The 27,883-nt window shown below is 43.0% G+C and overlaps 1 protein-coding gene across 1 annotated transcript in view; it reads left to right on the forward strand.

Moving 5' to 3' along the window:
- The first annotated feature begins 5,239 nt into the window (after positions 1-5,239).
- Positions 5,240-27,883, forward strand: part of LVRN (laeverin) — a 63,829-nt gene continuing 41,185 nt past the window's right edge. The window contains exons 1-4 of the mRNA XM_050945641.1: positions 5,240-5,904; positions 19,554-19,696; positions 22,214-22,353; positions 24,306-24,432. Of these exons, the coding sequence (XP_050801598.1) occupies positions 5,240-5,904; positions 19,554-19,696; positions 22,214-22,353; positions 24,306-24,432 (1,075 nt within the window). The remainder of the gene's footprint in view (positions 5,905-19,553; positions 19,697-22,213; positions 22,354-24,305; positions 24,433-27,883) is intronic.

Here is a 27,883-nt window from a genome sequence, read left to right on the forward strand (position 1 = left end):
CCAGTGCAATTATTAAAAAAAAAAGTGCCATTTGTTGTTTCATTTGTGCACCACATTGCACTAATTTTCCTATATAATAGCTTTTATTTATGATTCCCTCATCTGATTTTTTTTTGGCTTGCTGGAAATCCAGCTGCCCAAGACACATACACTTTGCACATTCTAGACACTAGACTAATCTTGCTTCTGCAGAATAATTGTCTTAATAGTGGCTTCTCATAATTTTCCCTTAAATAGAAGTTGGATTAGCAAATGGATAGTCTTCCTGGCCCAAATTCATCTTTTTTTTTATTTCTGGACCTCAACTCTTTGATCTCCTTGCTCATGACAAATCCTTTTGCCTGTATTTTGATTCAAAGCTAAGGAATACTGAGAAGTGAGTGTATTAGTGTGAAACATCTACAAGCATTGTAGAAAGTATCAGTGCATCTAAATGGTTTTTGGGATCCCTGTTTGAAGCGATTCTGTTTTACAGCTGGCGTAGATGTGAGAAGTGTTTCCGGAGACTTTGGAAATAAAATATTAAATTCCCATTAGTCTTCCTCTCATGTGAACAACAAAAAGATGCATTCAAAAGAGTTTCTGGTTTCCTCCAGTGAATTACTCCATGATATAATCTTCCCAGGAAAAATAGTTTTTAAAGTCTCAAGACGGGGGAGGGGTGTGGGGGGAACTTATCCATTCACTCTCCCCTTTGCAGGGGGATTACACAGTACAATCAAATGTGTGTTATCTTTTTTCGACCTGAGCAGTTTGTCAAAATATAGAATCCTGCAGGTTGTTTCAATTAGGAAGGGAAATTGATGATGGAGTCCAGGTATTTCTTTGACGTAATCCTTTCATTTTACAAAGAATGTATACAAAAAAATGGTTACTTACCTGTACTGTAACTGCTGATCTTCAAGATATGGGTGCAGACATATATTCCACTCATGTGTGCATGGGCCCAGCATATTGAAGCCAGAGAACTTTGCTTAAAAGTACCCATCAAGCAGCACCTCCCCTCCCTAGGGTGTTTAAAGGCAGTGCCAAGCTGACTGTTCCCTCAGTGCCTTCGCATGAGAAAGCATGAGTGGGGACTCTGAGGCAGAAGAGATAGAGGGTGGGTTGTGGAATACATCTGCACCCAGATCTGAAGTACAACAGGTACAGTACAGGTAAGTAATTATTCCCCCTTCTTTGAGTGGTTGCGGATGTGTATTTCAGTCAGGTCACTCACAGGCAATAACAGAAGGAGGGGGAACTCAGTCTACTTAAAGAACATCTGCAGAACTGCCTTTTCAAACTTTGCATCTGATTCAGACGTGGTCATAATAGCATACTGTTTGGTAAAAGTATGCACTGAAGACCAGTCAGCAGCCCTGCAAATGTTCAATATAGAAACATCATTAAGGAATGTGATTTGAAGCTGCTTGGGCCTTCATTGAATGAGCAACAAGTCTCTGTGGTGATGTGGTGTGAGCTACCCATATGCTGTTGTAATGCAGGAAGTGATCCATCTGGAAATCATTTGTGCAGAGGCTGCGTGATCGTTTATCTGATCCACATAGGAGACCAATACTTCAGGCGATGACCAAAATGGTTTAATTTTCTCCACACAAAATGCCAAGCATCATCTCACATCCAACATATGAAGACACTGTTCATTTGCATTTGTGTGCAGCTTAGGAAAGAATACAGGTAAGTATATTGTTTGGTTAAGGTGAAACTGTGAACTCACCTTAGATAAATATTTTGGATGTGGCCTTAGGGCCACTTTGTCTTTGAAAACCTGCACATATGGAGGCCCTGCCATTAGGGCCTGCAGTTCACTTACTCTCCTTGCAGATGTTATGGCAATCAAAAAAGATGTCACTTGGCAAAGGAGGGACAGAGAACAAGTTACTAGGGCAGGGGTAGGCAACCTATGGCATGTGTGCCGAAGGCGGCACTTGAGCTGATTTTCAGTGGCACTCACACTGCCTGGGTCCTGGCCACTGGTCTGGGAGCTCAGTATTTTAATTTAATTTTAAATTATGTTTCTTAAACATTTTAAAAACCTTATTTACTTTACATACAACAACAGTTTAGTTATATATTATAGACTTATAGAAAGAGATCTTCTAAAAACATTAAAATGTATTACTGGCATGCAAAACCTTAAATTAGAGTGAATAAATGAAGACTCGGCACATCACTGCTGAAAGGTTGCCGACACCTGTACTAGGGGATCAAACAGAGGTCCCGAAAGGGTGGGCAATACAGAGCTAAGGTCCTACAATGGAGCAGTTTCTTTCACGGGTGGAAAGAAATGGACCACATCTTCTAGAAATCTGACTACCATTGAGTTGGCAAAAATTGACATCCTCTGTATTGGAGAGTGGAATCCCAAGATTGTGGCTAAAAAACCCTCAACAAATTCAAAGTGAGACCTGAGAATTTCAGATATAACGGGTAATCCAAAATTACCTTAATGCAGGCAAGTCTTGGCTGAATTCCCTGAGTCATTAATCAAACTGAAAAATGTTTCCACTTGGCCAAATTAGTAGATGGCTTTCTACTACTAAGTAGGATATGCAGAACTGCCACTGAACATTGCTCTTCCTCCTCATCTAACCCTGCAATATCCATGCTGTGAGGTGTAGGCTGCTCAGTGCTGGATGCAATATCTGATTGTGGTGCTGCATCAGTAGGTTGGGAAGAAGAGGAAGATGTTTGGGGGGCTGGACAAACAGACTGTGAAGACTGGAAAACCAAAATTGTCTTGACTGGTGCATTGAGTACCAGTTCAGCATGATCTAGCTTAAGTTTGAGAATAACCTGAGGGATGAGTGGAATCCAGGGTGGAGGAAGGTATACATCAGAGGTCTCAAACATGCAGCCTACAGGACTATTTCCTGCGGCCCACTCAGCGGCCCGTGCCCACCCCCCCGGCCTACCTCCAGGCCAGGGCTGGGCAAACTACAGCCACAGGATTGCCCCCCTCGAGCCCCTCGTAGTCATTTGAGTTTGAGACCCCTGGTATACATCGAGGCTGATCCCCCAATTCAGATGGAAGGCCTGAGATTGAGACCTTCTTGAGAGAAAAACTGATAGTAGTCCCTGTTGTCTTTCATTGCAAACAAGTCGACCAATGGAATGCCCCATTCTCTGAAGATAGATCCCTGGATGTTGATCTTCAGAGATCACTCATGACTCTGGGAGAAATTCCTGTGAGGTGATCAGCCAAGTGATTCTAACCAATGGGTAAGTCATTGGCTGTTGGAATAATGCCTTCCTTGATGCAGAAAAGCCACAGCTTCGTTGCTTCCTGACAGAGATGGTAGATGTGCAAGTGAATGAGCCCTGATGGTGTGGCTGATGTGGTTAGGTCCTATGATGGTGTCCCTTGAATAGCTGCGTGGACAGACCACACAACAGAAACACTAACCCAGGAACCAATCCCTGCAACAAACCACATTGCCAACTCTGTCTGCATATCTATTCAAGGGACACCATTATAGGACCTAATCACATCAGCCACACCATCAGGAGCTCGTTCACCTGCACATCTACTAATGTGATATATGCCATCATGTGCCAGCAATGCCCCTCTGCCATGTACATTGGCCAAACCAGACAGTCTCTATGCAAATGAATAAATGGACACACATCAGACATCAAGAATTGTAACATTCAAAAACCAGTAGAAGAGCACTTCAACCTCTCTGGACACTTAATAACAGACTTAAAAGTGGCAATTCTTCAACATAAAAACTTCAAAACCAGACTTCAATGAGAAACTGCAGAACTGGAATTAATTTGCAAACTTGACACCATCAAATTAGGTTTGAATAAAGACTGGGAGTGGCTGGGTCACTACAAAAAATAATTTTCCCTCTGTTGATATTAATCCCTTCTTGTCAACTTTTGGAAATGGGCCACATCCACCCTAATTGAATTGGCCTCCTTAGCACTGACTCCCCACTCAGTAAGGCAACTCCCATCTTTTCATGTGCTGTGTATTTATATCTGCCGGCTGAATTTCCATTCCATTCATCTGATGAAGTGGGTTCTAGCCCATGAAAGCTTATGCCCAAATAAATGTGTAAGTCTCTAAGGTGCCACAAGGACGCCTCATTGTTTTTATTGTTGTATTAGGGGGAGCTAAACTTGTTCTCTGTTCATGCCCTAGAACAGTGGTCCCCAATGTGATGGCAGCCATCGGGATATTTATGTGCACCCGCCTAGTGTCCAGCAGGGGAGAGAAGCCACGGCCCCATGCCTGACAAGGACAGAGAAGTCAGGCTGCGGGCGCAGTGTTTGCTGTTCCCAGCAGGCACAGGTGCTGCCTAGTGCCCAGCAGGGTAGAGAAACCATGGCCCCGCACCTGCCGAGGACAGAGAACTCGGGGGCTGCAGTCACCGGTGTTCTCGGTCCCAGGCAGGCGCGGGGCCGCCTAGTGTCCAGCAGGGTAGAGAAGCCACGGCCCTGTGCCTGCTGGGGACAGAGTACTCCGGGGCTATAGGCGCTGGTGTCCTCTGTCCTCGCGGCTTCTCTTCAGCTTCTCTCTTCTCTCTGGATTCATATATTATGTAATATTAAATATGATGTTTTTTTGTATTATTTAATGTACAAATACAAAATAAGCCTTGAAAAAATTGTTGGCACCCACCACATTCTTCTGAAAACATAAATGTGCCACTGGGCACACAAAGATTGGGGCTCGCTGCCACAGAATGTCACGAGGGAGGGCCAAAAATTGACTGGGGATGGCCAGCTCCAGATAGTGGCTCTAGGTTTTTGTGGGGCTGGCATGGGAGGATGTGCCAGGATAAAGTATTTTTGGTGTTGTAGGAGGAGCGAGACTTGTCCTCTATTTAGGTATTAGAATGTGAGGAATCGGGGGCTAAAATGTGTCTGACTCACCCATTATTGTGCTGAGAGGCATCAGGAACGTGAGAGAGAAATAGGAGAGTCTAGATTCGTTCCCAGTTTTTGATTATACACTTTGAGGGCTTGGGGCCAAAGATGGGCAGGATCCAAGTGGGTCCGCCTCTTACCTTTTCCCACCTCCAGAGCAAGAGGGGAGCCCCGGAGCGTGGGCACCTCTCCCCTTCCTCCTGCCTTGCCCCTGGCCGGAGGGGCTCCACCTCCGCCAGCGCTCCCCGGGTATTTGTTCGTTGCGCGCAGGGTGCAGCCCAGCCCCAGCCCCACTCGCTGCCGCGCTCTGAGAGTAACTGGGCGCTGCAGCAGCGCTGTGCTCCCGGCGCCTGCTGCCATGGGACCCAAGGCAGCCTCCGGCTTCTACCTGGGCAGGAAGCCCGCCGCCCTGCTCGCGCTGCTGCTGGCCGCGCTGCTGCTGGCCCTGGCCGTGCTGGGGGCTCTGTACGGGCGCTGCCTGCAGGAGGTGGAGGAGCTGCGGGCGGCCGCGGCTCCCGCCTTGCCCACGGCCGGCCTGGAGGAGGAGGGCGCCGGCTGCTGCCCCCCAACTCCCAGCCCCCGGCCCAGTCCCGGCAGCACGCGCCCGCCGGGGGTCTGGGACAACCCGCGCCTGCCCCGCGCTCTGCTGCCCCTCCACTACGAGCTGCGGCTCTGGCCCCGCGTGAGTCCCGGCCAGCCCGGCCCCTTTGTCTTCTCCGGCCAGGTGAACATCACGGTGCGCTGCGCCCAGGACACGGCCACCATCCTGTTGCACAGCTCCGAGCTGGAGCTGTGGGGGGCGGCCGTGCGGGGGCCCCTGCTGGAGGGGCCGGGCGGCGGCGGCGGCAGCATCGAGGTGGCGGAGCTGTGGCTGGAGGAGCGGCAGGAGTACGCGGTGCTGGGGCTGCGGCGGAGCCTGCGGGCCGGCGGGCGCTACGTGCTGCAGCTCAGCTTCAGGGGGCCCCTGAGCGAGGATCTGGACGGGCTCTTCCTCACCCGCTACACGGACCAGGGGCAGAGCAGGTGAGCGCGCGGGGACGTGCCGCGCCATCTGGGCGCCCGGGCAAGCGGGCAGCTAAGCGCTGGGTTTAGCGTAGGGCAGGTGCCAGACTGCAGCGCTCAGCTCCGAGAACGTGGCCCCGAGGGGCGCTTTGCTCCCGCGAGCCCCAGAAGAGTTGCTGGCTAATTCCCGAGCCAGTTTCTGAGATGACGCCCGGGAAAGGGCTTGGGACACTTTTGTTCCGGTCAAAGGCTGGGACACCAGCTCCTCCTGACTTTAGAGGCGCTTGTTTTTATAGTGCCATCAGATGAGCATCAGAGGACCCGATCCAAACCCATGTAAAGACAATGGAGAGACTGCCCTTGACTTCAGTGGGCTTTGGCTAATCCCCTAAATCAGTGGTTTTCAACCTGTGGTCCAGGAACCCATCGGGGTCCGCAGACTGTGTGACTTCAAAGGGGTCCACACCTCTGGTTGAAAATTTGTAGGGGTCCGCAAATGAAAACAGGCAGAAGACCACTGCCCTAAGTACTTGTTTTGGTGCGTTTTGAGGAGGTGGTTGGTGGGGAAGGGGAGGGGAACACAGCCAGGTATCTCTCTTCTTTCCTCTTTTCCCAAAAAGGAATTATAAGCTTTTTAGAGACGGAGGAAGCTAAAACCAAAACCTCAGATCTGAACACATCTTGCATTTTAGGAAAATCAGTACAAATTTGCAATGACACACACATCTAGTTAGTAATGTCCTCTAGGTGTATGCCAGGAAATAGAGAAAGTGGTGTCTCTATTTTGTATCTGATCTTGGCTGAAGAATATTTCTCCTTTGCCTATAGCTTAAGTTCTCTTTTTGTCTGTTATGTGGAGTTAAACAAGAAAAGCACTTTTGTGGCTATAGAACACATAAAAGACACTATAAAAATAAAGTAGTCTTGTCTGACAACAGGAATATCCCTCCCCCACCCTCTGCCTTTCAGGTTTAAACAACCATACAGTTTGTTATTAGATAATGTGTTAGCAGATCCTCTATGAAGGAAAAAAGTCACTGCAACATACATTCATAAGTTGCTCCTTAACCTGTTCCATGCTGTTTATTTACCAAGGTCATGGAGGTATTAATCAAGACTGTAGATTCCCTCTGCTGGCTTGCAATCTGCAGGTCAGGTTCTAGAGTCCTTGTTCTTGCTGAGCAGGTAGCACTTATGCAAGCAGTTCCATTGACCTCAGCGTGAGAAAGTGCAACTCAATACAGTAAAGGTTGCAGGATTGGGCCCTGTATTAGCTGTGTTTTATGGTATGTCTCTTCCTTCCTCTGCCCCCACAATTACATTGTGACTTATTACAAAAAATAGATTTGGTAAAAGCTTGTGTCTGTTAAAGTTAGCTGTTGCTGGATTATTGGCACCGGTATCCTCTAAAAAGAGCACTACATGGTCAGCACTGTTGCAGTTATATAGAATATGTAGCGACTGTCCTGTGATTATCTGATGTTACAAATCAGACCAAATAGTTGAAGGCTTGCAAAAAGATGCTGGAGCCCCTTATTTATATTAGCCCAGGTGTCCACCGTAGAACCAATTCCCAAAACCAATTATGTGAGTAAAACCATAGTGCAAAATGCAGCTCAGACATCTTTCAGCCTCCTGTAGCTAAAGAACTACAGTCCCCATAAAGTACAAGTTTCTCACACATATAAGCATAACAGCTCAGGGAAAGTCAATATTCAAATTTTAAAGTGTAATAGATGGGGAGTTGTTTTTCTACCTACTCTAGGTCTGCAAAGACAAATCTGAACAGCTCAGATCTGCTGGCCACTTCTATTCTCCCAGACTGCTTCCCCAGCCTCATCTCCCTGCCTAGTTTATTGTTACAGCCTGTACCCTAGTTGCCACAATGCCTTCCCAAGCCATCATCTGGGATTCTTGTCATTCATGCCTCCTCCCCAGGCTCTGAGTTGTGTTGCCAAGCTCTCCCCTGGCAGCACTACTCATAATCTCAAGAAAATCTACAGGCTTGTCAGAGCCGGACCCCCCTTCTCAGGAATTACAGGAGGTTCATCCTAGACAGAAGAGCTCAGTAGGGGAGCAGCAAGCTCCTCATCACTGTTGCCATTAGCTTCCCTGACCTAGCCCCATCACATGAACAAGTGGTACAGACACATGCTTTGTGCTAAAGATGACAAACATGGAACTTGCCATTCTGCTTCCAGTTTTGCTCCCTGGCCTTCTTACCATTCTGCATGTCTCCTTCTCCCCAGCCTCTCACACTTGCTAAGTTTGCCAACGCTACTTCTAGTCCAGTAGACTTTCTCAGGTCTCCCGGAGTGGGGCCATAAAAGGTTTGTCCAATGGAGCAGCTGCCTCAACAGAGGCAAGCTATGCTGCTCTGTGCTCTGACTGCTTCAGATCTCCCCTTCCATTAATGTTAATATGAGGGACTAGGACAGCACACACATCCAATGTATCATAGTCAGACTCAAATGCAAAACCTTAACTCTGACCTCAGATGTTTTCATGTACATATGACACATTATGCACTTCACCTGTATGTTTGTCTGCAGAGAATATATCTTAATTGAGTTAAGGTTAGAGTTCAGGCTGTGTGTTTGAGGGTGGGTTTTTTTTTTTTGTTTTTTTTTTTGAGGAATTAGATGCATGCACTGCAGGTGCATGTTGGAATAAAATGGTACTTAGATGTAGAGTGGAGGAGTCTGTGAATGTTGTTGTTAGGCGGTATGGATGTTAGTATTTGCTTAACTGCAACTATAAAAATCAAATCACCAATGACAGTGCTTTGCACTTTCAAAAAAATGAGCACACAATATAGAGACACTATCAACTTAAACTTGGTCCAGTACAAGTTAAATAAAAACATTCATTTTAAATAAATTAACCTGCAAAATAGCAATTATGTGCTTACATGCTGCACAGACTTTGTGCTGGCAAATTTCATCCTAAGAATCTGGAAACAAACTCATTTAAACAAAAGTGAAACTTAATTCGTTGATTTTTCATTGTCCAAACTGAGATGCATACGGTAAACAAAACACATCAGAAAATGGGATTTTAATTTTTTTTTTACCTTTAATAATTTAAGGAGTAGTGAATTGCTCAAGGTCAGTAGAGCTAGAATTAGAATTCTGGCATTCTTGGATCCCAATCTACTGATTAGTTCACTAGATTAAGCTGTCTGTTAGTGGATTGGATATTATGAGAATGTGCCAAATAGATAATATTCATTTTGCTAAAAAAAAAATCATCCATTCATGCATGAACACACACCAATAAAAAAAAACTTAATTTTTTTGTTTTATTGAAATAAAAAGTGCATGAGACTGTCATATAACCTAACTCCGCTGATACCAACTCTGGAGAAATTAATACAAATTTCTTCTATTTTTCCTGCAATCTTCATCCATTCTTTCATGGATCTCTTTATACAATGGTATTTGTCTAATTATGAAGTTTGAGGTAAGGAAAACTGAATTTTTTCTTAATTTCTTTAGAAAGCCCCTTTTAGTTTTATACAAGTAGGCATAGAAAATTACACCACTAAGTATATAAATGAATATCCTGTGTATGTATTCTTAGTACCCATTTACATACTGTTCTTTATGTTATGACTTCATTTTATGGTACAACCTCCCTAAATAGCTTAGCAAAGTGGCAAAAAGATTTATATGAATTGTTCCATTCTGTCCTTAATTTACCCTGTAGTAACTATGGTATGTAAGATTGCAGTCTGGTTAAAAGATTCCAGTTATGTCCAGACAGTAGATTGAATCAAAGGAACTCTGTGGGTTGCAGATTTAACGTGTTGCTTTGCTTATCTGCTCTTGCCTGCGTTCTTGATGTTCTCAAGTCAGTTTTTGCATATCTTTCCTTATTTTAAATGACTTTATCTGAACTTGATCCATGCAACACTATTCTGAAACTTCTCCTTCTTTCAGAGTGAAGTCTTCAATCTTACCATAGTAGCAGTTTCCTAGCTCTGAGTCTCTCGCAGTTTGTGCTGCAGAAACTCAATCCTTCTCCTGCAGTATGGATATATTTTTGGGACATCATTTGTCAGGTCTAATAAGGTACCTGACAAGGTTATTTTAATTATTTTAGAAGACTAATTCTAGTGGAGGATTAGATAGCCCAGGCACTATGCAATAGGGCATCTTTCATCTCTAGGTCTTCAGTTCAAATCTAGTTCGTTAGCCATTTTGGTAAAGCCACTGTACAACTTGCAGAAGATAATGGTTTTCTATCACTTTGTGCTAACGGTTTCTCCTGCTCAGATGTCCACATAGCTGTTGGCAGCTTAATAGAAGTGAAAGGCTTAATTGGCATTGAGAATGAACTTCTCTCTCACTTTGCCAAATCAGAGTTGAGGCACATTGGTGAACTGATGTGGAAAACCTGTGTCCATCTGTGCTATAATTCTTATAGAGCGAGAGCTCTCTAGTCCTCTCATAAGCACTAAGCTCACAAATAAGAAAAAAGTAATATGAATAACAACACAATAACCATTAATGTTCTGTTTGATTATAGATAATGGCAAGTGATCTAAGTTGCACACTTAAACAGGTCTTGAAGTGTGGGGGAGGAAATGAAAAATGAAGGCACTATTTGTAGCCACTGTGGAGTACCTTTCTGCAGTGCTTACAGCACCAAAGGGAGTCAAATATAAGCCCGGCCCCACTTCTGGATGCTTTGCACTGGTCAGACAGTACAAAGTAGTTGGAAAGCTATCCTTATGAGCCTCAAGCTGGGGAATCCATGGGTGGCATATAGGTAAGAGAGTCATTGTCAGGATTAGAGGAGTCAGAAAGGTGTTTTAAAGACACTCTTGTCTTCCTTCATCCTGCTTCAGTTGTATTGGATTAGGTCCATGGAATTTGGGAGGCATGTTTTACCATCAGACTACATGCACAACTTTCACTGCTGTGAAGTGAGTGCTGTGTGATCAGATCAAGGATAGTGTGTGTTCCTATGGAATATGTACTAAAGTACTGGCTTAATTTCATCTACATTTTAGGATTTTTGGGTACTATCCTAATCAGTGCAGTTTTTCTTGGTACCCATTTTGTACACAATATAGTGTTGCCCTTTGATAGCAAATGTAAATGATTCTTGAAGACTCACAAGTTATTTACTGCTTCTCATAACACAAGAACTAGGGGTCACCAAATGAAATTAATAGGCAGCAGGTTTAAAACAAACAAAAGGAAGTGTTTTTCTTCACACAATGCACGGTCAACATCTGGAACTCTTTGTCAGAGAATAGTTGTGAAGGCCAAGGCTGTAACGGGGTTTAAAAAAGAACTAGATAAATTCATGGTGTATAGGTTCATCAATGGCTATTGGCCAGGATGGGCAGAGATGGTGTCCCTAGCCTCTGTTTGCCAGAAGCTGGGAATGGATGATAGGAAATGGATCACTTGATGATTACCTGTTCATTACCTCTGTGGCACCTGGCATTGGCCACTGTCGGAAGAGAGGATAGTGAGCTAGATGGACCTTTGGTCTGATCCAGTATGGCTGTGTGATGGGTTGGGTCACAGGACTCCCTTGGGACTGCCACTTGATGTGCTGGGACTCTTTGAGCCCATTTTTCCCTGTCTGCTTGGGACTTCAGTACCCTGTCTTGTTGTGCCAGACACGCTAGCCGGCCACGTCCCCCAGGCTTAACTGAAAGCAGCTTAAGAAGTGCTCCTGTGTCTAGCACCCAGATGCCCAGTTCCCAATGGGGTCCAAATCTCAAATAAATCTGTTTTACTCTGTATAAAGCTTATACAGGGTAAACTCATTAATTGTTTGCCCTCTATAATACTGATAGAGAGATATACACAGCTGTTTACTCCCCCAGGAATTAATTACTTGCTCTGGGTCAATTAATAAGCACAAAGTGATTTTATTAAATGTAAAAAGTAGGATTTAAGTGGTTCCAAGTAATAACAAACAGAACAAAGTAAATTATCAAGCAAAATAAAACAAAAACATGCAAGTCTAAGCCTAATACAGTAGGAAACTAAACACAGGTAAATCTCACCCTCAGAGATGTTCCAATAAGATTATTTGACAGACTAGACTCCTTCCTAGTCTAAGTCCAGCAATCTCTCACACCCCTGTAGTTACTGTCCTTTGTTCAAGCTTCTTTCAGGCATCTCTTTGGGGTGGAGAGGCTATCTTCTGAGCCAGCTGAAGACCAAATGGAGGGGTTTCCAGTGGCTTGTATAGTTTTTCTCTTGTGGGTGTAAACCCCTCTGTTCTCCTGTGTAAAATCCCCTCAACAAGATGGAGTTTTGCAGTCACCTGGGCAAGTCACATGTCTATGAATGATTCAGCTTTTTGCAGGCCAAAGCCATTGTTTACATGTTAGTTTGAACGTTCCCAGGAAAGCTTAGATGTGGATTGGCGTCTCCCAAAGTCCATTGTTAGTTAAGTACTCCCAATTACTTGAATAACTCCTTCACACTGTGTTGACCAAATCTGCCTTATGTACTTCTACAGCAAACACTTTAAATACAAGCATAGAGCCAACGCTCATAACTTCAGATATAAAAATGATACTTGCATAGAAATAGGATGCATACATTAAGTAGAACATAACCTTTGCAAAGATATGTTACACGGCATATCTAGCATAAAACATATTCCAGTTATGACATATTTACACTCATAAGCACATTTTTATAAAGCATTATGAGGTGTAACGTCACAAGCTGTTCTTGTGTTCTTGTGTTTTAAATGAACACTGGTAGGTGTTAATGGGCAATCCACTAGCTATTCTGCTTTTTTTTAAATTGCCTGTATTATGTCAATTGATAAGGACTAGAAACAGGACTAATATGGATTACTGAGGATGATCCATTAAGAGTTGTCCACCCTAAAACTAAGATGGTTTACACTAAGCTATCTTCAAGATTCAATCCCCATACATGTTTCAAAGGAGTTGAATGTGGTTGTAAACAGCTTTTTAAAAAATGTAGTTTTGTGTAAACAGTGTTAACAATTTCAGAAATGTTACTTTCCTAAACAGTTGGGACATGGGGAGAAGGTGGAGACTGTTGTACTTCCAGTGTCATCCTAATACTATTATGATCTAGCAAGAAGGCTGGTAATAGGAGTTATTGCAGAAATGCCAGCTTATCACCTATGAAAAAGATTTCTAGTGTTTTAAACTTAGTTCATTTCATACAAGGTGAAATACAACTTGGAATAGCTGAAGTAATTATGCCTTATTCTTAAAGAGCCTGTTAACAGTCAGGTTGCTCGTATGTGGGAATACTCTAATTTTGATTTTATTTTGCTAGCCTCTGGCACTGTTATACAACATTTCTTAAAACAGTTTATAAAAAGGTTCATTTTCTACAAATTTATTTGTGCAAAAGAGGAATAGTGGGGGGTGTTAATTTATCTGCTTATACAATCCTAGGCTGTAGGAAAATAAAATTCCATTTGGACTGATTTGTGTCAAATGTGGTAGATTTGCAATGTGGAATAAAGTTTGCTAGCAATTCAGTCACATTAGGATCTTTTTAAAAATAAGCATGCAAACAAGCAGTGACTCATACCACTGCCTGACCTGAGGAACTAGGGGTGAAATACCCACTGTTTATGAACAGTAGATTAAGCATTTTCATTTTACTTTTGTTTTCTTTTTATGTGGAAATCTGCTGGAAAAACAACTTTTAATTCTTTTTGTAATAATGCCTTGGCCAGCATAAGTGTTATGCTTTGTAATGAGAATTATTTGCAGGCAGTGTACCAAATTCATGCAGGCTCTCTGCTAGCTTCTACTAGCACAGATCCTGGCACCATGTGTGTGTGTGGGTGGGGGCAGAGCCAGAAATTCCACTGGGGTTGGGGAATTTGCAGTGGTGTAAGGTGCCCACAACATCTCCTAAGACCAACAGCAAGTGCTACCCCAATACTGGGCATTGCTGGTTGGGGAGGGGCACGGTTAGGTGTCAGATTTATGCACGGATATACTCGTTACGTCCACTCCTACATAGCCTATGCCATTGCAGCTCCTATGGAATCCATAGGGATTAAAGGAGCTCTCTAACTCTGTGGAAACCGAAAGAGAGGGCTATCATAGTTTAAGGGTGACTGCCCCTGTATTCCTCCTCTGTGCTCCCTTGAGGGCACCCATTTAAAGATTTCTGGCTCCCAGCCATTACCTCTTGGGCAGAGAACCATGTCTTACTCCACCCTGACTGGAGTTCTTTAAGGCTGTATAGCTCCCTGGATTTACACTGTGATATCCCCAGCAAGCCAGACTGCCTAAGAGGCCACCAGCTGTACTTTGTTTTCTCTCTAGCTAGGCTATGAGCTGTGTGTTGCTTGCAATTATAGGTTACCACAGAGCTCTTTCTAAGCAAGCACTTTTATTGTTACAGGGAGAACATTAAAAACAAAGAAGATCTTTAGGTGAGCAAAAATGCTTACCAGAGATCATCCCCAACTCCACCCTCAAGCTCTGGTCAGTCTTTCAAAACCCACAACTGGGTTTGCCCTGTTGTTACATGTTCATGACAATCTCAGATTCAGAACCAGATCCCTGGCTGGATAGTTGAGCTGTTTCTTTATACGAGCCCTTCATCTCCAGTCTCGGAGAAGAGATAATGAGCATACAATGACCCCTTCTTCAGGTCTTAGCTGCAAAAGGCTGAGTTTTTGCATAACTAGAGGTGGGGGATTTGCATTAACCTCTTCCTAAGTATTCCTCAGGAACTCCACTTCAAACTTATTCTCAAAAAGTTTATTCTTGTCTGGCACATTTTCAGTATAGTACTTTGAACTACCAGACTTCACATCACATCTCCCCTCTAGAGGGGTTACATATAATCCCAGCTCAAAATAATACATAAACTTAATACTATAAAGATTTTCAAGGATAAGTGCAGGAAATTGCCATATATCGTATCTCCCCTGCCGAAGTGGGTGTAACTAGGACTATGTCTACACTACAACCTGTCTAAAAAATTTATATCGCTCAAGGATGTGAATATTCAACTCCCCTCAGTGACATAAATTACACCAACATAAGCGTTTGTGTGCACAGCGCTGCACTGGTGGGAGAGCTTCTCATGCCAACATAGGTCATGCTGCTTGTGGAGGCGTTTTTTTATGCTGACAGGAAAGCTCTCTCCTGTTGGCATAGAGCATCTTCACCTCAGGTGCTGCAATGGCGCAGTTGTATCAGTACAGATGCTGCACTGTACATACAAATATGGCCTAGGGTGGTTGACCTGCATCCTAGGGGAATCATTTTCTTATTTACTGGACAGGGCATCAGCAACCAAATTTGCATTCCCTTTAACACAAATAATTTCCATCTTAGTCTTGGAGCACTAATCTCTATTTTAGCAATGTGGTATTTGTCCTTTTTATTTGATGTAGCCAGGTGAGTGGGGAATGGTCAGTGCATGCAGTGAAATGTCATCCAAAAGAGTAGGGCTGTAGTTTGCTGAGGGCCCACACCAGAACCAAACATTCTTTTTCCTTTGTTGCATAGTTGTTTTTTCTCAGGGATGCAATTTCTTGCTCCCATACACTGTGGGGTGCTTCTCCTCTTTTCATCAGCTTGCATCAGCACAGCCCTGCGCCTGTGTCAGAGGCATCTGTGAATACCATGGAAGCCTTTTCAAAGTCTGGATATACCAGAACTGGGTCTGTACTTATGTCTTCTTTCAGGTCACAGAAGTTGTATTGACTCTGTTTGGACCAGGTAACCTTGTCTGACTTACCCTTCTTATACATAGATCTGTGAGGGACAATCTCAGGTGATATCTGGCCATCCCAGTAAAGAATTGTACCTTGTTTTTCTATCTGGGGAGTGGAGCAATTCTTAATAACCTCCTCTCTTGCAGGCTGCGGTTTTATGCAGCCCCTCTCCACTCCATGGTCAGAATAGCCCACTTCTGCCATCCCCACCTTGCATTTTTCCACCTCTACAGTCAGGCCTACCATCTGAATGCTGTAAAGCATCTTCCTTACGGGGATCACATGCTCTTCCCAAATCTGACTGAAAATACAAATGTTATCTATATATGCTGGAGCAAGATTGTGACATTTTCCACAACATCAAACCACTTTATGCTCAGGATTTGGCACTGACAGCACATGTGCAGTGCCTCCAACACTGGAATGATCATCATAACTTGGTCCCCTGTACTCTGTGTCAGAGCATGTGTCGTATGGTCATGCCAGACTGTTTCTTCCAAGCTCTAGATAGATTCTGTCAGTGAAAACTCAGGAGCTCAATGAATTTTTTCCCAGAAACCCAACAAGTACTCCACAATGGACATTCCCTTGGGAGAGGCTATATGTTCCCACTCTGCTCTCATTGGGTCCAGGGGGCCCTGTACCCTCCTCTGATAGAGAAGTTCAAAAAGGAAGAATCCTGTGGATTCCTGGAGAACTTCCTAATAGGCAAATAACAGGTAAATATTTATCCCAATCACCAGGCTGTTGGTCCACAACATTTTCAATATTATTTTAAGGATTCCGTTAAATCTCTCAACCAGCCTAGTAGTGTGGGGGTAGCAGGGAGATGACCAAAGTTGTGGAACTGCACATTTCTCCCATAGCCCTTCATGTAGGGCAGACATAAGTTTGCCCCACGATCAATCAAAACCTCAGGGAAAACCGCCCCTGCCCCCGGCTGAATGTTGTTAGCAAGGTATCAGCCATCTTGTCTGCCTCTATGGAGGAGAGCTACCACTTCTTGATAGCAGTACTACCACAAGAATATATTTTTTCTCCATATGGGTAGTCTTGCTAAGGGGTCCCACAATGTCCATAGCAATCCTCTGAAAGAGTTCCTCTATAATGGGAGGAGGAATCAGGCCAGCCTTGCTCTTATTCCAGCCATTTCCCACTCTCTGACTGGGGTCACAGCTCTTACTGTATTTTTGCACTGTCTCAAAACCCCAAGCCCAATAGAAATTCTGGAGTAAGTGCTGTTTGCCGAGCTGTATTCCCACATGTCCCAACTAGCCTGAGTAGTCTAAGATGGTACTTTTGTGATACCACCAATTGTCTCTGTATACTCCATGGCTCAATATTCTTAAGGAGCATCCACTCTCTGTAAAACAACCTCTGATCCCAGAGAAACCTTTCCAGGTGCCATCCTGCCAGGAAGTTGCCAGGGCAGTCTGCTGCACCCCTAGGTTTTCCTTGAGGGGTCAATTAATTGTTTCTGCTTGATTTCCAAACTGGAAACTGGGAGAGCTTATTCTGATCACTGTGGCCCACTTACACAGTCCTCAGAGGGGGAATCAGGAGGACTCTGCCTAGGCCCAGGCCATGCACTTACACTGTCAGGCAGCAGCTCAAAGCTGTGTGCCAACTTTCAGCTTGGCCTGAGGCAAGGGCTGTGGCTTTCTGCTTTTGGCTCCAAGTAACCATAAAAGTGGTGCAGGCCCAGGACTGTAGGTCATTTCCTAGCAAGACCTCTTCTGGCATCCCAGCAGTGGGTATCCCAGAGGGTATCCCAGCAGTGTTAGGGCCCTGATTGCCACCTCATTTCAGGTGGATCTGAGCCACAGGGACATGAAAATGGAGACCTATTATTCCCTGAATGGTCATGAGTCTATCTGGAATGATCCATGAGGGGTCCACTGATCATGGGCATACCAGTTACTTGGGTTCCAGCATCCCTCCATCCTTGGACTGTTTCCCATCGACCTCCACTGGGAAACAGGGTTTAATTGATTCCCATTTGGAGTCTGATAGAGTCATGTTCACTGATGGGACTAGTTTTGGTTCCATTGATGGTGGAGTCATTGCCACCTGAAACTGCTGTGTGCTACAACTAGCCTCTGATCTCCCTAGCACCAGGCAGTATTTTGTCTTATGATCACTTTTATGGCAATAAAAACATACCCGCTCCCTAGGTTCCCTTTTTGGACCCTTGTTATGGTTTGCCTCCTACCATTTCTGGATTTAGCCCCTTCTCCCTTCAGTGGGGAGGACGGGTCTTGATTGGGTGGTCACATTGGTGCTATCTCCCTTGATTTTTCTTTCACTTGCTGATGGGCTGTCTGCATGTTGGTCGGCCCATTTCCCAGATATGGTCATGCCTCCTGGATCTTTGTCTATTAACCATTATTTCAGGTTGGGGTAGCAGAGTTTAAGGAATTGTTCTAATCCCATTAATTCATAGATCTCATCAACCATGGAAACCCTCCAATCAGTTCCCCATTTTCTTACATAGCCCATCATTTGAATTGAAACCTCAGCATAGATCATGTCCCTTTTTTTCTGAACTCCCCGGACCTTCTATATGCAGGGAGAAGTTTGAACTTTGTCAAGAAAGCTTGTTTTTGTTGCCCATGATCTTTATATTTCTCTCTGTCCATAAGGGTGAAAATGTCTAAGTCCTTCATTTGTGACAGTAATGAAGCCAGGGACCAGACCATGTCCTCCTGCCCTATCTTATTCAATTCACACCCTATTTTAAAATAATTTAGAAACACATCCATATCATTCCCTTCCTTAAAGCAAGGAAATAATTTGGAGTCTCTGCCACCCATTTGGACAGATATGTGGGTGTCTGGTTTCACCTACTGGATTAGGGTTTTGCGGGTGAAATCTGTCCATTTCAAGATGATATTGACATTCCCCGTCCTCTCTTTCCTCATGCTGGCAGTGGCACTCCTTGTCTTCTGCCTCACATTGGTGCTACCCATCTTCTCTCTCACCTTGGTGATACCCATCTTCAACAGCTGGTTTTCAAAACACAGGTGGTTCATCTCCAGCTGTATCCTCTCGTGGTGTACCTGTAGATCTGTCTCTAATCCCTGTTACAGTGATGTATTTGCATTTGGTTTGTACAGAGAATGGAAATTGCTTCTGTCAGCATCTTCCCTGCTTCTCTCCAGTAAGGATTTTCCTCAGTTGTCTAAAGTTGGGCACCCAAAACCAGTGGATGCTTTTGAAAATTTGGCCAATGGGTCCACCGGCTTCTCCCGTGGTCTGCTGCACTCTGCCACAAAGCCCTCTTCCAGACTACCACAAGTGGCATCTTGGAGCAGAGTTCTACAGCACAGAGGTGCTACAGGGTCCCCATAAGCATTTTCTCGATGGTGTTCCGCAGTGCCATAGAACTGCTGCTGTGCTGCTGATGTAGGGTGCTTCTGTGCCTGGTTTGGGTGGAGATGAGGGGCACGTTTTGCACATAAACACGTCCTATAATTCTTTAAATCCTTTAATAAACTCGACCTTTTTTAAAATAAGAAAGTTTGGATTAGAGAGAAAATCAGGCATCTACATCAAATCTACTTCTGATTCAATATGGGTGGCTACATAATTTCTGAGCACTTGACTGCCGTAAGTGGTCTGAACTATGCATGAGACTTTAACACCATATTAGAAATCAAATTAGAAAAATAAGAACAAATATATAAAAATGTGACCTCATCAGTTAGAAAAGAAAGACATGTAAGAAAAGAATTAGCCATTAAAATGGCTAAATTAAACAAGCTGCAAATCTGCACATGGATCTCTGTGGGGGACAACTGAGTCATACATTTCTCTAAATAATGACTAACCCTTTTCTAAATCCACATATGTATATGATTTATCTTTTCTTTTTCTAACTTGGCAGATTTTGTGCACTATATAATGTTTTTGATCAGCTGCAACATGCTGGATTAACCATATCTGTATTTCCAATTTAGTATGCTGATTGCATCACAGCTTGAACCAACATATGCCAGGACTGTTTATCCCTGCTTTGATGAACCTGCCATGAAGGCAACCTTTAACATCATAATTGTCCATCATCCCAGTTACGTGGCCCTTTCCAACATGCCTGCTATAGGTAGGTTAAAAAATGGACATCTGTATTTCTCCAAGTTACCTTAATAAAGGTTTGAATTTACTTCAACAGTGTATAATCATTGCACATTATTTTACTGTATCATCCTGTACTATAGTGATTGGTTATCCCTGGACTAAAGGCTCAAATATTTGAAAATTCTGTTCAATTAATGTGTTCTGTCCTAGCAATAGAGAGCAATAATACAAAGCATGGACTGGAAGTTAACTGTAAAAAAAGAAATGTAAGTGGAAGGCGGTTAGCAGAACATGATGTTGCAGAGATCAGGTTCTCTGGTTTGTGTGGAGAGACTTTGAATGGTCCTATGGTAGTCCTTGCTGGTCAAAAGAGTGCTGTTGATAGATTACTGGAGGAGGACTCCATCTCCTAAAAGGAGGCGGTTGCTGCTCCTGTTTGGGGACAGAAGAGGTTAGGGTTTGTCTACATGGGGAGTAGGGTGGGGAAAACTGCTCCCTGGAGTGCCCCCACCCTCCACCCCCCTCAGGCCCCTGCATAATGTCACTGGTCTCCTTATTTCCAGTGCCTTTTGCAGGCATCTGCCTCTAACAAGATCTTCCATGGCTCAGCCTTCCGGCCAAGTCACAAAGTTCAAACCCTATCTGAGGTAACCGAAAGGTTCAAATGAAAATCAAAACAAGTCTGAATAGGCTTCCCCCCCCCCCCCCCCCGGGCTACTTAAGTCTTCTGCTTCCACGTACAAACACTATCTCAGGGTTCCCTGACACAAAAATCTACTCTATTCCCTGTGGGCTTTTCTCCAAAGAAGAGTCCTGCCATCTCTGCAGTCTCTCCCTGGATCTTGCCCCCGTTTCAGGCCCACTACATGGATTGATTCTATTTCTTCTACGTTCCTAGTGAGAGGGAACTCTCTACCTCCCCTCTCCCCGGTCTTCTTCCCTCAACTGAGCTCAGCTCAATTTAAGTTGTCTTCCGCGGCTGGGGTCAGTCATTCTAGCTCCATTACACCCAGCTGGGATCACTAATTATCCCTGCCTGGCTAGATCAGAGGAAAGATTGATGGATAACTGCTAGGTCATGGGCAAGGCACAGTCCAACTTACCTTAAAGGGCCAACCAACCTGAGAGAGGGACTATTTAGGAATAGCTATTCCTGATTAACTCCATGTGCAAACTTCCCTCTGGCCCCCAGAATATAAGTGTCTTATTTTGGAATAAGAATCTGCACATGGAGTTAATCGGGAATACTTAATCTGTTTTGAATCCATACCCTACTTTTATTCCAGATTAATTTTTGTGTGTAGGCAAGTCCTAAGAGACATGGGTTGTTGAGGCAGGAACATTATTAAGTAGGTCTGAAAAAAAAGTCAGAGAGGGTTAGTAAAAATCTATAAATTCACAGGCAAATATGCACAGTCGCAATCTTGAAAGGTGGGTGATGGTGGTATTGGGTCACCTTTCAATGGTGACATATCCATGTCTGGTAGCTATGATGTTTGATTGCGCAACAGTTCATGTTTTGAGTCTTACCATACAGTGTTTACTCAGTATATTTTACTGCATGACTTTTACTTCTGAAGTTGTGGTGTTGTACGTGTGAGAGCTATACTTCTGTTATTTAAGGACAGGGGGCAGGGGAGATTGTGTATATCTTAAACATTTTTTTGGATGCTTATGAAAACTTCCTTAACAGTAACATAATTGAAATAATCTGTTAGTCCACAGAATAGACATGACAGGGTCAGCAGCAGTGCGAGCTGTTATATGCTGCCCTGGCAATGTTTCTCACCACTGATTCTTACCTAATGTGGGATGCTGTGTGTGACAAAGATGCCAAATGAGGGACAGATAGTATTCATGCAGGAAACCTAAAAAGCTGTGAGATTCCTTCCTTTCGTGTGTAAATGTCTCTTTTAATATCCTCATTGTCATGATTCTTTATTTCTCATGTACATCATTTCAAGTAAGAAAAGTCAATGGTTACCGAATCTGTGAGGCATGTAATGTAACTTTGGTACTAAAACAGGGGAATATCTGTGAAGGTAGTCTGCAGATATTTCCTCTCTCAGAAATGCCTTCCATAGGTTTTTCTGTGGACGGTTTGATTGGCCCTTTATTTGAACCATGTGAGATTAAAGTATTTGTTAACTCTCAGGCATGTTTGATGTTTTCTTGAGTGATATTATGAACATACATATTATAGAAGTATAGCATGGGAGAATATGTTCTATGCTTTTCCACATTCCAAAACTAATGCACGGTTTGATATGCTTCATAGATTTTGATTAAGAAGTTGATGAGTGGAGTAGTAGAGTCTTTGCATTAATAATACAAGTAATATGTAATAATTTAAGTACATGGAATGAGCTAAGTGGGAAAGTTGGCATGCTGCTATTACCAAAATATATGTAGCCAGTGCTGTCATACGGAGTACTGAAATGTAATAAAGAGATGTACAAAAGATTAGTTTGAAAACACAAACTCTTGTTTTATTGTATTGTAGCGATAGTTTTTTTCTATACTAAAATTATTTTTGTTCTAGATACATCAGAAATGAAAGATGAGAATGGAAGCCTATGGACTGTTACCACATTTAACACAACACTGAAAATGTCAACTTATCTAACTGCTTTTGTGGTTTGTGACTTTGATTACATCACCAGGACTGAAAGGGGCAACGAGGTAAATAAGAGTCTGCATCACTCATTAGAGCAGCTAACAGAATAAATTGGTTCTGTGGTGCACTGTATGTTTGATAAGCTGTAACTTGTATTGAATATATGTCCTATTTTGAAAGTATTTGATTACCTGGTAAAACTGTTAACATTTATCCAAGAAATACATGTGCATAAAAATCTCATTTATAATAATTAGAGTTTATATACTCTGTACAGATCACTACATAAATACATTCTGATATGAATGATGAGCAGAGTAAAACCTCTCTTAAGTTCCTTTGAAAATCCCAACCCTAATGACTTGAATGGGAGCAGCGCTGTGCTTCAAGTGCTTAGTATAGACTTATACTGTATAACATACTGTTTTTGAATATTGACACAATTTTTAACTTTTAAAAGCTCCTATTGTATGCCCTCAAGTTACTTTTCCTATGCAGTGAATGATGTCCATACCATGTTACAATTGTCCTGTTGTGATATTGTATCTATAACTCTTTAAGGACAAAAATGTCAAAAAGATGTTATTTTATTATTATGTTTAATTTTGGTTGTTTTTTTATTTGTTGAAAAACAAAAGGTGATTAGATATAAAAATCTAGGCTAAAATAATATTGAGCCAAGGGTAAAGTTTACACTTAGTATTTGATTCACTCAATGAATGACAGTGAAGTATTAGTTACATGGTGGGTCCCATAGCCATCCTACTACTGCAAAGCACAATGGCTCAGGCTGGTCCATCGAAGACACTACGAATGTGCAGCAGAAAGCACTCTACTGCTCCTTTATAATGGAGAAGCATGCACTGATATGGTGCCTGTTGCACACCACATCAGACATGTTGGGAGCTTGGAGGTCTGACCAAGCCTCCAAAATTGCAGACTGTGTCTTGCTAAGCCAAGACGTGCTCAATTAGGACAGTAGCCAGGCCCTCAAATTAGTACTTGTGAGCATTTGGTTGCAATCTTCCCTGCTGTTGTGAAGCAGAAGGGGCAGGATTTTGTCTTTAATTTTCAAACATAGATATCCAGGTTTCATCTCCAAAGTATGTGCATTAATGGACAAACAGTTAATTCTTTGTCTCTTTTGCAAGAATTATTTACAATAAATGTCTGTTTGAAAATATATCGACGAGAGTCTGCTATACGCCAGAGTATTTAAAGTTAAAGCTGTCACTATGATTTTAACTCTACCCTTTGTGTCTGGGTATTGAACACAATGGTATGCTGTTTTGAGACTCTTACAATACATTGGCAGAAAAGGGGAGCTCAAGGCTGGAGAGACTATGTTAACTGAATATCAGTACTTTTTCACTTTAAATTAAATCTGGAGATCAAATGCCTCTAAAACTGTGCCCAGAAATTTAACATGTACAAGCACTTGCATGTGCGGAACTCACATCTGTTTTTAATTTTGCTAACTGCTATGTATTCAAAACTTGCTGGCTAAATTTTCCAAGGGTCTCAGATTAATGCATGTGCCCATATGGGCATATTGGTGGGGTAACAGTATACTTATCAATTTCTCCTTGCAAACACCTAATCTGCCTGTCCAAAAGCCCATTTCTGACCACAGACAGGTGCACATGCCATTTTGCTGGTACACGTTAAAATATCACTTTTAAATATGTTGTCTTCAGTGTTATTACGTTATAAGGTGGTGTTTCATATTTAATAAAAGAATAACTAGGAAACTTTCTATATACATTTAGACTCAAATCTTGGTCCCTTTGAAGGCAGTGCCAAAACTTTCAGTGACCTCAATTGGATTAGGATTTGCCCATTAGTTTGTTAGGACAAGTGATAAATTTGGTCTTTTTTTCTTGTATGAAAAGTTTAATTGCAGAATCTGATGCAGCATTTCCAAAACATCTATTCAGAAATGTTACCTTCACAGAAGAGAGGTGAAGATAGTGAAAATTTAAATTGTCTAAAATAACATTTCCTTGTTTTATTATAGATACGTATTTGGGGTCGTAAAGAAGCAATTGAAAATGGGCATGCTGACTATGCTTTAAATATCACAGGCCCACTTTTTTCATTTCTGGAAGATTTATTTAACATCAGCTACCCTCTTTCAAAAACAGGTGAGGTACCTTCCTTTCATTAAACACAAATGGTTGATGATGATATAACAGCTACAGAAATACTGGGTCCTGTCTTGCCAGACTCTTATTTTAATCTGTGCAGGGTTCAGGGAATACAAGCCCTAGGGTTGCCAACTTTCTAATCGCACAAAACCAAACACTCCTGCCCCACCCCTTCTCTGAGGCCCTGCCCCTCTGCTCGCTCCTTCCCTCCCTCCGTCACTTGCTCTCCCCCACTTTCACCAGGCTGGGGCATAGGATTGGGTGCGGGGCGGGGGAGGGCGAAAGGGCTCCAGCTGGGAGTGTGGGCTCTGGCATGGAGCCAGGGATGAGGGGTTTGGAGTACAGGAGGGGGTCAGGGCTGGGGCAAGGTCTTGGGGTTTATGGGGGAGTGCAGGGTCCAGACTCCGGGAGGAAGTTTGGGTGTGGGAGGGGACTTCAGGCTGGGGCACGGGGCTAGGGTGTGGGAGGGGGGTTGGAGTGCAGTGACCCGGTGGCAATTATCACGGCTTCTAGGAAGTGGCCACCAGGTCCCTGTGGCACCTAGTCCCATGGGCGGCCAGGGAGGCTCCGCACACTGCCTTCATGCCTGCAGGCGCTGTCTCTGCAGCTCCCATTGGTCATGGTTCCTAGCCAATGGGAGCTGCGGACCTGGCACTTGGGCGGGGGCAGCACATTGAGCCTCTCTGGCCACTCATGTGCCTAGGAGCTGCAGGGACTTGGCAGCCACTTCTGGGAGCCGTGTGGAGCCAGGGCAAGTAGAGAGCCTGCCTGAGCCCTGGGCCCCCACTGCACTGCCGGCCAGACTTTTAATGGCCCTGTCAGCAGTGCCAGCCGGAGCTGCCAGGGTCCCTTTTCAGTCAGGCATTCCAGTCGAAAACCAGACGCTTGGCAACTCTAACTAGCCCTAATCCTTTATTTTTCAATTTCTCCCCTTTTCTACCCTTCTTTCTTTGCAGCATATTTCATGAATCTATGTCAGTGACCTCTTCCCACACTGACCTGGCTTTCCCTGAAACATCATTCCTAACATGTAATTAACCCACACCTTCCCAAACTTTCCTTGCTTCCTGTACTATGTCCCCATCTAACTTGTAAGTCACCAGCATCTCTTTGCACCTTACTAGCTTTTTGTGCAGTGTCTCATCCTAACTTGTAACTCACAAACATCTCCTTGCATCTTCCTTCCTGGAAAAAAAATCCCCTGTAGGCAAACTCTATTTCTGCTTAGAAAGAAATGTGCAATAGCCATTTTTTAAACCTCATTATCTTAGTTTTATGTATACTGTGTGCAAAGGTGCTAGACATCATTATGGGTCTTGATTCACCACTGCTTTTCTCCAGTTTTACACCAGCATAACTTCATTGATTTGAACAGAGTGACACCCATATAAACTAGATCAGTGGAGTGGTGACTTAGGCCTCTTAGTAAAAATTTCAGCCTTGTGGTGATATGAGTTACTAAGCGGACTTCCTTTTGACTTCATTTAAGAGTTTGGCTTAAATACTGAGCACATTTATTATGAGCTCAAAAACAGAAAGTTAAAAATCAATTCATTTCAGTTTAAAAGATTGAGCTCTTCTTAATATATAAGAGCTAAAGAAAGCATTTTTAACCACCAGTTTCCTTTTATTTTGTACTCTGACAATTTAAAATATCTAAATAATTTTTAGTAGTCTGGGAGATTAAATGTGCTCATTAGTTACCACCTATCTAGTTTAAAATGAAATATCCCTTGTTGTTGATATCCTTGATATCCAGTCGAGATCTTTCTTTATTTCCTTCAATGTCCAAATCCAGCATGGATAAAAATTGAAGATTTAAAAAAATTTTTTTTTGAAATTGGATTTTTTATTTAATTTTTTTTATTATACTGTTTTTCTTTTTAAAAATAAACCTGGTTAAAATGACATCTGAATTAATACAAAGGCCTAAACTTATTGTAATGTAGTTGTAAATGTGAAACATGTTTTGATGAGATGTTTATGTATCCAAAATATTTCGTTTAATAAACATTTTATATGCCATGTTTTGTGTTTAGTTAAATCCCAGTTACCATCTTAGACACAAATCATGAGCAAAAAGTTAATTAACTAGTAAATAAACAATATATTATTCACCATTTTCTAACATACAAAAATATACACTTAATAAGAATCTGAAAATATTAAGCTATATAATTCCTTAAATAAATGTATATAATTATAGTTACCTCCTAGGTAGCAAAACCATATACAAAATCTAGTGTAAAGGCGCTATTTAGTTGTAAATCAACATATTCTTCACATAGTGTCTCTGTGTGTGCTCCATTTCAGGTACATCTGAGTACTGTGCCTTCAATCGAAGATTTTTGGTAGCAGTGCTCATTCGGCCCACACATGTGCCCCACATATCCTTGTGCCCAGCACCAAGGCTATATGTGGCTGCATGGGTGAACCACCTTCGGTTCCTTCAAACCACCATTCTCCTGTGACAGTGTCTACTGTGTACCGGTTCTCTGATATTTAGCATTTTTTCTCAGATAATTGGTTACCTTATGGTTACTTACCCTATAGTGTTCTAGGTTTCAGAGTAGCAGCCGTGTTAGTCTGTATCTGCAAAAAGAACAGGAGTACTTGTGGCGCCTTAGAGACTAACAAATTTATTTCAGCATGAGCTTTCGTGAGCTACAGCTCACTTCTTCAGATGTGTTCCATTCTATGCATCCGAAAAAGTGAGCTGTAGCTCACGAAAGCTCATGCTGACATAAATTTGTTAGTCTCTAAGGTGCCACAAGTACTCCTGTTCTTTTTATAGTGTTCTAGTTATTGGAAAAAATGTTCCATTTGTTTTGCTTTTCTCCCCCCCCCGCCCCCCAAAAAAAGCAAACAAACCCCCTTTTTATTCATATAGTTGTGTAGTTAGGAGATTTCTCCTCCTGGGGTTAAATTTTCATGAATTTTACTCAGGAATGCTGGACTCCCCAGGATTCAAGAGGTGTCTCTCCTGTCATGAGGCTATTCCGATAAGAGACAGACACTCCCAGTGCCTCTGCTGCCTGTGTGTGGTACTCCTATCCCTAGTATGTGCAATATCAGCACTTCAAGGATAGATCCTGAAAAAATAGGAAAATTAAGTTTAAACTCCTAATGATGGAGCAAACTTTATGTCCAGCTTCAGATCCGGGGGTAGATAGACCTCTCAATACAGCTGGTACCCCATCCACACTGAGATATTGGTCATCAGAGACCGGTAGCAAGGCAGGCAGTACCGTGGAACTGAGTACATCTACGGTGCTGAAGGTCTCATTCATATCTGCCTATAAGCAGAAGGAAGTAAGGAGTAAATCTCCAAGAATCTTTCAGTGACCGTCTCACAAGATGGCTACAGAAACCTCAAGTCCCAAGGGTAGTTCCATGTAGGTTCCCAGTGAGGATGGTACTGCAAAGGCAAAGAGGAGTCAGTCCTCTA

Source organism: Gopherus flavomarginatus, chromosome 3 (genome assembly GCF_025201925.1).
Source record: "Gopherus flavomarginatus isolate rGopFla2 chromosome 3, rGopFla2.mat.asm, whole genome shotgun sequence".
Lineage (NCBI taxonomy): Eukaryota > Metazoa > Chordata > Testudines > Testudinidae > Gopherus > Gopherus flavomarginatus.